General features: G+C 43.5%; 1 protein-coding gene across 1 annotated transcript; it reads right to left on the bottom strand.

The window, feature by feature from the left end:
• Positions 1-3,326: 3,326 nt before the first annotated feature.
• Positions 3,327-10,367, bottom strand: LOC308325169 (girdin-like). The gene is made up of 6 exons (XM_080777590.1): positions 10,125-10,367; positions 9,269-9,334; positions 8,325-8,482; positions 6,963-7,045; positions 4,468-4,539; positions 3,327-3,553 (listed from the first exon to the last, which is right to left on the bottom strand). The coding sequence occupies exons 3-6, from the start codon at positions 8,458-8,460 to the stop codon at positions 3,371-3,373; spliced, it is 474 nt and encodes a 157-aa protein (XP_080633716.1). The 5' UTR covers positions 8,461-8,482; positions 9,269-9,334; positions 10,125-10,367; the 3' UTR covers positions 3,327-3,370.

Below are 10,367 nucleotides of genomic sequence, written 5' to 3'. Positions count from 1 at the left end.
GCATTACATAGAGACCTGTTGTGAGATCGGCTATGTGGTTAATTCATAAGATATTTGTTTATATTTGTGTCTCGGGGAAACATCACATTTATACCTTTTGAGACTCAAGCTGAAACGTTTAGCTAATCTCTGCCCTACAACATGTTTCTCATGGCGATCATTGCATTTTTGCGTAGTAACAGTTTGTGTCCTAGAGTTGCCAGTGTAATACTAATTGTAAATCAACATGCCCCTGTAAAAATATTTATATTTAAGATTTAACCCTTTCTTTATGATTATTTCCTTTTATTCATATAAGTGTATATTTGTACGTCTTTAAATGTTCTGATGAATTGGAATGGAGGACCCTGATGTATACAAGTCTTAGTGCTTTTCCAGTTTTTGTATTGATTCTGAGAAATCTATGATGTTACATGCTTTGCACCTTCAGTCTCCTCAGAGGATGAAAGTACATTTGGTGATCCTAGGCACCCTGAGGACAGGATTTCTACTTTCACTTGAAACTGAAATAGAGATTAAGTGCATGTGCCTGTAATATGTACTCTGTATGGAGTGTAAAAAAAATGCACCCTGTAGGGTCCAAATGGATGAGATACTATTTTACACACTTAAATTAACACATTTTGCAGACTGTGCACACACATTATGTCAGATGTGAAATCATGTTAGCAGAAGCAGATAAATTCAAGTATAGTACTTAGTTAATCTCCACATTAGTGTACTTCCAACTCTTTGAGAGCCATGTCGCAGCTCTATACGCCTCAGACCTTTAACCACTCAGACCCTCTACACTTAAAAAACTGGACATGCGTTGCGTCTATGCTCTTTAAAAAGAATCTCTACACCAAATACATTCACCAAAAATAGCCAATCTACGCATTGTGCGCTGATTGATCTACTTTTCATGCCAAATATTTAGTGTAATGTGCAAGCGGAAAAGTGGTAAATCTCTTTGAGTGGGGTATAATAATAGGTGCCAGGTGTTCTGTATCGAATGTGTCAAGAACGCCTGCTGGTTTCCATGGCATGGCAGAAAGCCAAGCCGTCTAGGGCAGGGCTTGTCTATGCAGCATGTATCTACAGATGGGTGACAAATTAAAGAAAGCTAGTGCCTGAGAATAAATGAGTGGAGAAATATAATTAATGCAGACGCTTCCATACAGGTGTTCTGCATGTTTTGTGGCGTTTGAGCAGGCCCAGTTGGACTCAATTTTGGATCAAGATGGCAAAAGACAATTCACGGGGAGCTCATGTCCACTACCGTGGAGACGGGGTGCAAAATCCTCCATGGTGCCTCTGGCTTGGCCCATAGACATAAAAAGGACCTCTTTCGGCTGTATCTCGAGGGGAGGCAACATGGAGGCAAGCTTTCCCCAGATTCCTTGCGAAGCATAGCGGAAGCTGCGTGTGTAACGGAAGCGGACGTTCAGTAGGCCAATCAGAGGCGCGACTGAGTTTTTTGCGGCATTTGCTTTGGCTGTAAACGTTTGTTCCCGGAAAAGATGTGCTGTGATTGGCCAGTAGTCACTTGAGTGGCAGTGACGCAGTGTGCCTTCCGCACTTCAGCTTAACTTCCTCCTCACGCTGCGGAGACACATCACTCCATTGACCTGCAGCGGCCAATGTCTATATATTTTTGAGTGGTGCAACCACTCCCTTACGGAGCTATGTGGGTGGCTGGGGTACCTGGCTGGGTGGGTGGGTGGGTACCTGGCTGGGTGGGTCTGAGGCTAGCACGAAAATAGCATGCTGTTTTTCACCACCTGTGCACACAAACACACACGTACATATTAACTGTATATATGATGATTTCGGGTGTGCCAGTACAGTACAGTGACAGTACAGTAGAGAGGGTACAGTAGAGGGACCCCCACACGGTAACTGTCATTTCTCAACCGTTCCGGAATCGGCCCGGCCCCCTGGGCGCGTTCCTGTGGGTCTGGAACTTCCGGGGTCCCCCCCGGGGACCCCCACATGGAGTTGCACCACTCACTTCACAGAGGTGTGATTTTATTTATGGTTTGGCCCAGCATGCATATACAAGCACAATGGGCTATATCCAATCCAACCCTTCCGCATTGGGCTTGGGCTGCCGCTGCACTTCCAGTCGCCAGCCGACTCATTGATAGTTGACGTACGGTTACATAGTTATTTAAACACAGAAACGTGCCTGATAGACTCTTGGCCCTATTTTTGTCAGTACCTTACCCCATATTGTTTGCCCCCTTTTTCTTTTCTTTTTTTTACTATTTTCAAAAACATTTTTGAATAGTTCAAATACACACAACGTTTCGATACTATCGATGTATATCGGCTATGTTGAACAATTTTAAAATGTTTTTCAAAATAGTAAAAAAGAAAAAAGGCAAAAGAAGGGGTAACGCACTGATGAAAATAGGGCCCAGAGTCCAATAAAAATCTGTTAAAGGGACACTTCACCCTTTTTGCAAAAAAATATATGTTAATGACGTTTAGAAGCTTTAGAACACTTTCCTGGGGGTCTTTATGTGTGTAATATGTGGTTTTAGATATTTTAGATTGTAGCAGTGAGCCTGTTGTCTCTGATGTCATGGACACTGGGCTCACTTAATTCCTGGACTACATGTTGTCTCAGTAAGACAACTCTCCCCCCTATCCACAAGGAGGAGCAGTGCAGTGAGTGCACCAAAGAATTATGGGAATTGTAGTCCAGGAAGGTAGTGAGACCAGTGTCCATGACATCAGAGACAATGGACCCCGTTTAACGTACATAACAAAAACACATGTGCTAGACAGGATATGCAGTAATTTGATTGAGTCACGGTTATTGACCATGATATGTCGGCTGGGGCTGTGCCAATGGCAATTTCCTTTAACAACAATGCTTGGCAGCAGCATGAAAACTGAAGGCATTGATGCCCGTTCAATGTCGGATGGCTCGAGTACTTATCTATTGTTCCATTATTTGAGCACAGAACAAAATGGTATGGTATGGTAAAGTACAGCTCAAGCCTTTAGTATTGTTAAACTGAGTTAGAGCTAGTTACAGTTTTAGCGTTGTGTAGCTATTTTCCCAGCTGTTCAACCTTACACAGCTCCTGCCTTTGTTGTTTCTCTGAAGACTGACACCTCCTCTCCTTCTCCTCCTCAGTGTTTGGATTCCCACGCCGAGTTTGGCCAACCTGGAGAGACACCGATCTTCCACTATACCCCACTCCTTTCCCTAAATACCTTTGTGAATAAACCTGAACAACGCCTCCTCTCTTGCTGTGCACTTACTAAATATAACAAAATCCTTCTTTTTAGCAACTCAAAGTACTGACAGACCCGTGCATAGGGCTCAGCGATACATATTTCATCCGATAGCGACATAGTGCTTGAGGTACGGTACTCACAGCTCCTGACGCAGGCGTCTGATCTTGGCCTTGGCGTCGGCCAGCTCCACAGAGAGGTGCTGGCGGCTCTCCGTCCTCCTCATGTTCAGGGCGTCGGGGCTGGGAGACTGGGCCAGGCTGGGGGGCGCGAGGGGAGACAGCTGGACGCAGTCTCGCTCCTGCGTGAGCTCCACGATGGTCTGGATGGATTCATGGACGGAGAGAGACAGACAGACATTAGCATTAGGGCAGGGAGACAGAGACGGACCGAGCCTGGGCATGGAGGAGGGCGGAGAAAGAGAGCAGAGAAGGCAAAGAAAGCTCAAATAGCTGTCAGAGTAGACAGCTATTTGAGCTTTCTTTGCCTTCTTTGGCCAGCCTAATGTAAAAATATGCTTTTGTTTATGTTCGTGTCTTTAAAATGTTTACTGAACATCCAGTGTTAAGTGTCACTTTGAGACTAAACACGAGGGTTTTTTCAAATATCAAGCAAAACGTGTATATGTTTCTGTGTTGTTTGCGTTTGTTTTCCGACGTTCTGTTCGTGGTTCAATGACTACGTTTTGTTGTGGCTTTCCTGCTGTCCAAGTGTCTATGCAGTTAACACAACATGTGCAGCTACAATTAAACGTTTCAAGGTGGCTTAGGGTCTGCTCCAAAATGGTTGTTCCAAAATCACTATAAGAGCATGTTGAGACTGGCCAGCAAGATTTCACTTCCCTCAGAAAGGTACTTTAGGCTCCCCAATGCAAAACATAAATACACCTATAAACTCATGGGTTCCGCATTTGATGAAGTTGCTGAATCAGCAAGATTCATGAGTCCATGTGCAATAACTAAGTGCAATAAGACAAGTAAGTTTTGTGTACTGTATTGTATTTGAACTTGATATGGTGAAGGCTGTCGTGTCTTGGCCTACAGTATATACAGTATAAGGTTGTCATTAAGAGAAGTGGTGTTAAACAAGTCTTTGGGGAGGTCTGGGTAGAGCCGTCACAGAAGAACAAAGGTAATTGTGAAACTCCACACCTTGTGTTTGTGTGAACACAACAATGAATCCACTGCTATCCCTTTTGTATATTGAAGAGTAAACTTACAACAAAAATCAACTCACTTTTGTTACTGAAATCTGTTCTTTGCGGAACTTCTCCAGGGGCTTAATGAGCAGATCAAAGGAATTCTGAACCTGAAATGGAAAAGTATACAACAGCAGTTTGCATAACAAAATGGATAAGGAAACCTCACCAGCAAATTAAACACAACACCATTAATACATATAAAGATAAAGATGAAATGAGCTCAGCACAAAACCTGAGAACTAGGAAGAAGTGACACCAGTAGATGTCACTGTTTATCACCACAACTTAATCTGACCCACTGTTGGCTGCTAGAGATTATTGAGCTATACTGTACATCAGTTTGGATTTATCTATAGCTAATTATAGGCAATCATACAATCAATTTGTCTCATTTTTAACCACTTTCAACCTGGCATCCCTATTTTGGGCATATCATTATAGCGTAATATTATTTTTTTAATGTTTTTAAAAATGTACAATAGTGGCCACAAACTCGGACTTGAATGAAATCAAGGTTTTCGTCTATATACAGTCTAGCGGCGTCTATATACAGTCTAGCGGCGTCTATATACAGTCTAGCGGCGTCTATATACAGTCTAGCGGCGTCTATATACAGTCTAGCGGCGTCTATATACAGTGGCGTCTATATACACTCTAGCGGCGTCTATATACACTCTAGCGGCGTCTATATACACTCTAGCGGCGTCTATATACACTCTAGCGGCGTCTATATACACTCTAGCGGCGTCTATATACACTCTAGCGGCGTCTATATACACTCTAGCGGCGTCTATATACACTCTAGCGGCGTCTATATACAGTCTAGCGGCGTCTATATACAGTCTAGCGGCGTCTATATACAGTCTAGCGGCGTCTATATACAGTCTAGCGGCGTCTATATACAGTCTAGCGGCGTCTACATACAGTCTAGCGGCGTCTACATACAGTCTAGCGGCGTCTACATACAGTCTAGCGGCGTCTACATACAGTCTAGCGGCGTCTACATACAGTCTAGCGGCGTCTACATACAGTCTAGCGGCGTCTACATACAGTCTAGCGTCTATATACAGTCTAGCGGCGTCTATATACAGTCTAGCGGCGTCTATATACAGTCTAGCGGCGTCTATATACAGTCTAGCGGCGTCTACATACAGTCTAGCGGCGTCTACATACAGTCTAGCGGCGTCTACATACAGTCTAGCGGCGTCTACATACAGTCTAGCGTCTATATACAGTCTAGCGGCGTCTATATACAGTCTAGCGGCGTCTATATACAGTCTAGCGGCGTCTATATACAGTCTAGCGGCGTCTATATACAGTCTAGCGGCGTCTATATACAGTGGCGTCTATATACACTCTAGCGGCGTCTATATACACTCTAGCGGCGTCTATATACACTCTAGCGGCGTCTATATACACTCTAGCGGCGTCTATATACACTCTAGCGGCGTCTATATACACTCTAGCGGCGTCTATATACAGTCTAGCGGCGTCTATATACAGTCTAGCGGCGTCTATATACACTCTAGCCGCGTCTATATACAGTCTAGCGGCGTCTACATACAGTCTAGCGGCGTCTACATACAGTCTAGCGGCGTCTACATACAGTCTAGCGGCGTCTACATACAGTCTAGCGGCGTCTACATACAGTCTAGCGGCGTCTATATACAGTCTAGCGGCGTCTATATACAGTCTAGCGGCGTCTATATACAGTCTAGCGGCGTCTATATACACTCTAGCGGCGTCTATATACACTCTAGCGGCGTCTATATACACTCTAGCGGCGTCTATATACACTCTAGCGGCGTCTATATACAGTCTAGCGGCGTCTACATACAGTCTAGCGGCGTCTACATACAGTCTAGCGGCGTCTACATACAGTCTAGCGGCGTCTACATACAGTCTAGCGGCGTCTACATACAGTCTAGCGGCGTCTACATACAGTCTAGCGGCGTCTACATACAGTCTAGCGTCTATATACAGTCTAGCGGCGTCTATATACAGTCTAGCGGCGTCTATATACAGTCTAGCGGCGTCTATATACAGTCTAGCGGCGTCTATATACAGTCTAGCGGCGTCTATATACAGTCTAGCGGCGTCTATATACAGTCTAGCGGCGTCTATATACACTCTAGCGGCGTCTATATACACTCTAGCGGCGTCTATATACAGTCTAGCGGCGTCTATATACACTCTAGCGGCGTCTATATACACTCTAGCGGCGTCTATATACACTCTAGCGGCGTCTATATACACTCTAGCGGCGTCTATATACAGTCTAGCGGCGTCTATATACAGTCTAGCGGCGTCTATATACAGTCTAGCGGCGTCTATATACAGTCTAGCGGCGTCTATATACAGTCTAGCCGCGTCTATATACACTCTAGCGGCGTCTATATACACTCTAGCCGCGTCTATATACAGTCTAGCGGCGTCTATATACAGTCTAGCCGCGTCTATATACAGTCTAGCCGCGTCTATATACAGTCTAGCGGCGTCTATATACAGTGTGTCTGTGTGTGTGTCTCACCATGTGGATGCCGTCGGTCCACCGGAAGTCGTTGTCAAACATCTTATCGTTGAGGCCGATCCACTGGTAGTCCTGCCCCAGACCTAGTGCCAGCCAAACACAACACTTTACACTGGGCCCTTTTTAGGACTTTTCACTCTCACAAATAAGAGAGAAGAGAGACAATAGAGAGATAGAGAGAGAGAGAGAGAGAGAGAGAGAGAGAGAGAGAGAGAGAGAGAGAGAGAGAGAGAGAGAGAGAGAGAGAGAGAGAGAGAGAGAGAGAGAGAGTAGCATTTTCTACAGTACACATGAATCATTCTTCCTGAGATAACATGACCGTGTTTCCCCTATTCAGGAGTTTGTACCGTTATAACTATTATAATCGTCTCTGTCGAGTGGAAATGTCCGAAAACGTTTCGTGGGACTCAAATTCAAAAGTATGGCAGATGGACAAGCTGAAAACGTGTTGCTTCATTGACGCGTTTCGAGATTTTGGATCTGCTACTTTTAACCCCTTTTGGTGTTTTAAACATTGTGTTATAATTTATCTATTGAAAAAATAGCAGACCTACAAGCTCATAGCGCGCCACCGAGTGGCGCGCTACGAGCTTGTAGGTCTGCTGCTTTTGAAAAATCATAAGAATGCGGCGCAAATCTTTGTATATATATTCTTTCAAAGTGAATGTTTTTTAACTCAGGTCTAAATGGGTTAATGCTTTCGCGTGAAGCCATAGCATGATCAAGGAGGGAGTTCATTTACAAAAGAACATGACTATTTATTTTTATTCTTTTGATGGTAAACATGCTGGCGGCCAGTCTTTTTGACCCGAAGACAACGCATGCAAAGGTTTAAAGAGCAACTGTTTGTGGGGCTGATATGGTTCCCGTTTCGCATTTGAGTAAATGGTGCGCTGTGACTGGCCAGTCGCTGTGATTGACAGCCTACACCTAAACCTAACCCTAACCTTAACCTCAGTAAAACTATACCTAAACCTAACCCTAACCTTAACCTCAGTAAAACTATACCTAACCCTAACCTCAGTAAAACTATGCCTAAACCTAACCCTAACCTCAGTAAAACTATACCTAAACCTAACCCTAACCTCAGTAGAACTATACCTAAACCTAACCCTAACCCTAACCTTAACCTTAACCTCAGTAAAACTATACCTAAACCTAACCTCAGTAAAACTATACCTAAACCTAACCCTAACCTCAGTAAAACTATACCTAAACCTAACCTCAGTAAAACTATACCTAAACCTAACCTCAGTAAAGCATACCTAAACCTAACCTCAGTCAAACTAGCGCAGTGGCTGGGGGGCGTTTCCAAGAACCCGAATGCGAAACGGATACCATATTAGCGTTTGTGGGACGTACGGTTGACGTAGTGTTGCTCCTCGTGGGACAGCAGGCTGGTCAGGTGGGCCCCATGGACACGACACTCCCTCTCAGCCGCGTCCCAGCTCTTCCTGGTGGGGAAGTAGCGTAGCAGTGACCCTGGAACTTGTGCCATCCGTAGTCACATGTCTCCGTGTCTGGTGAGAGGGAGAGAGGACACGTAGCTCATGAGTTTACCTTCTTCGATGTGTTATCCTGCATTGTTATTTAAACAAAGGAAAGGAAAGGAAAATGAGTGATAGTTTTGAACCAAATGGACCCTCACAGGTCAATGTACACATGAACACATGGATATGGGTCCATCTGCACTCTTAAGAGTGCAGATGTTCCATTAATGTTCCATTAAAGTCAGTGAGCTTAGTTTCCCAAAACAGGGACCCATATGCGGGTCGCACACCAATTTGTATGGGTCGTGAGTAAATTCCCCCTTTTGTTGTTTTTGTTTCCTACCTGTATATATTTTGTATTATTATAAAGAGATGATACGCACGGAAGAATGGTGGTTCTTTAATGCATTTTGACCTGAGATCAGATTCCAAAAATGTCTTAAATCCTGACAGTTTAAAAAAATAGCAGACCTACAAGCTCGTAGCGCGCCACTCGGTGGTGCGCTATGAGCTTGTAGATCTGCTATTTTTCAAGCTTGTAGTGCTTTTAGGTCTGCTATTGAACACTTTTTTTAACCTGACCAATAACAGCAGCTTATCTGTCCAATACTTTTTGCCTAACCAATAACATTAGCCTCTGTCTAATACATGTTTTAATTTTATTATAAGAGGTCTTTAATACAAATACAATATTGAAATAAGAATACCATAGCAGCATACTGGGCTCAACATTGAGTTTGCAATCACAGAAGAACTACCATCAAAACATTAAATTATAACAAGTTATAGTTGGTACAATATATATATAGCACATACCTGTAAGAACAGACGAATAAAACACATATTTGTAGTTGGAACTGGTCCACTGCTTCCTCAGACTGTCTGTGGGCAACACAACACAAACAGTAAAGTCACTTTATTTTCGTGCAAAAAGAATAACACTGCGTGACGTCATCACTAGTCCCCGTGATAAACCAAAAGCTGTTTACAAAAAGATTCATTGCTCTCAGATAATATTATCATAATGACCCAACGTCATATGTATATTAGACACTGTATGCTTCAATTTACAGCTGAAATGAACACTCTTTCATAACAAAAACATAAAATAACATCACAGCGTTTTCAAAGAGCCGCCTCACCTCATAGGAACACGGAATCCACTGAGGTAGCTACGGTAACACCGCTAGGACATACAGAGCGGCAGCTACGGGAACACCACTAGGACAAACAGTGTGATATGCAGTGAACCAAAGTGCTATCTTAGTTTGCAACAACAAAACAATGTCTGGTACTGCTCAATGAGGGGCAAATGAACAACTCAATTTAACTAACTATTTAACTCTGTTACACTGGGCACTTCAAAATAAAAGGTAGACCAAACGTACAACAAGTGTCAAAATAAATATATCCCAAAGCAATGTAAATAAACAAATAAAACCAGCAAGTGTCCCCGGCAGTTACAACAATATAGTGATGTTGTGTTTTAACAGTACACAATGAACATGATGGATCTAAAAACGAATCCACTAGAGAGATAGAGATATTACCCACCTGTCAGTTTCAGGTCGGGACACAGAACTTGTATCTTAGCGTAACAAACAGTAGTCCCTTCCTAACATTTGAGAATATATTTTGACCTCCCTCTGGAAAAAATGAAAAAGAACCTTACCAAAATTCCATTGGGTTTCGTAGTCTCGTTGGTCTGCTGGATAACGCAGCGCATTTGAGTTTGAACGGCCCGGGTACGCAGCCACAGGTCAAGATCCGAGACTGCGGACGAGGAGCGAGGAGCATAACAAATTAACCTTTTGAAGAAGGCCGCAAAACCTAAATAAAATCCATTCCATCATCCATTGTTTAAGAAGACAGTCTCTTCTCGCCTCTATTTACTTTTTGTGGGGAATCCCCCTCC

The sequence above is a fragment of the Protomyctophum bolini genome, assembly GCF_963924005.1.
Source record: "Protomyctophum bolini genome assembly, chromosome: 12".
Lineage (NCBI taxonomy): Eukaryota > Metazoa > Chordata > Actinopteri > Myctophiformes > Myctophidae > Protomyctophum > Protomyctophum bolini.
This window is presented reverse-complemented; position numbering and strand designations above follow the sequence as displayed.

Bases quoted from the DNA above. Each gene is read 5' to 3' on its own strand.
- LOC308325169 (XM_080777590.1), bottom strand. From the start codon at position 8,460: ATGGCACAAGTTCCAGGGTCACTGCTACGCTACTTCCCCACCAGGAAG. The intron at 4,540-6,962 runs GTGAGACACACA...TTTCCATTTCAG, and splicing joins GGACCGACGGCATCCACATG to GTTCAGAATTCCTTTGATCT. The intron at 3,554-4,467 runs GTGAGTTGATTT...GAATCCATCCAG, and splicing joins AACAGATTTCAGTAACAAAA to ACCATCGTGGAGCTCACGCA.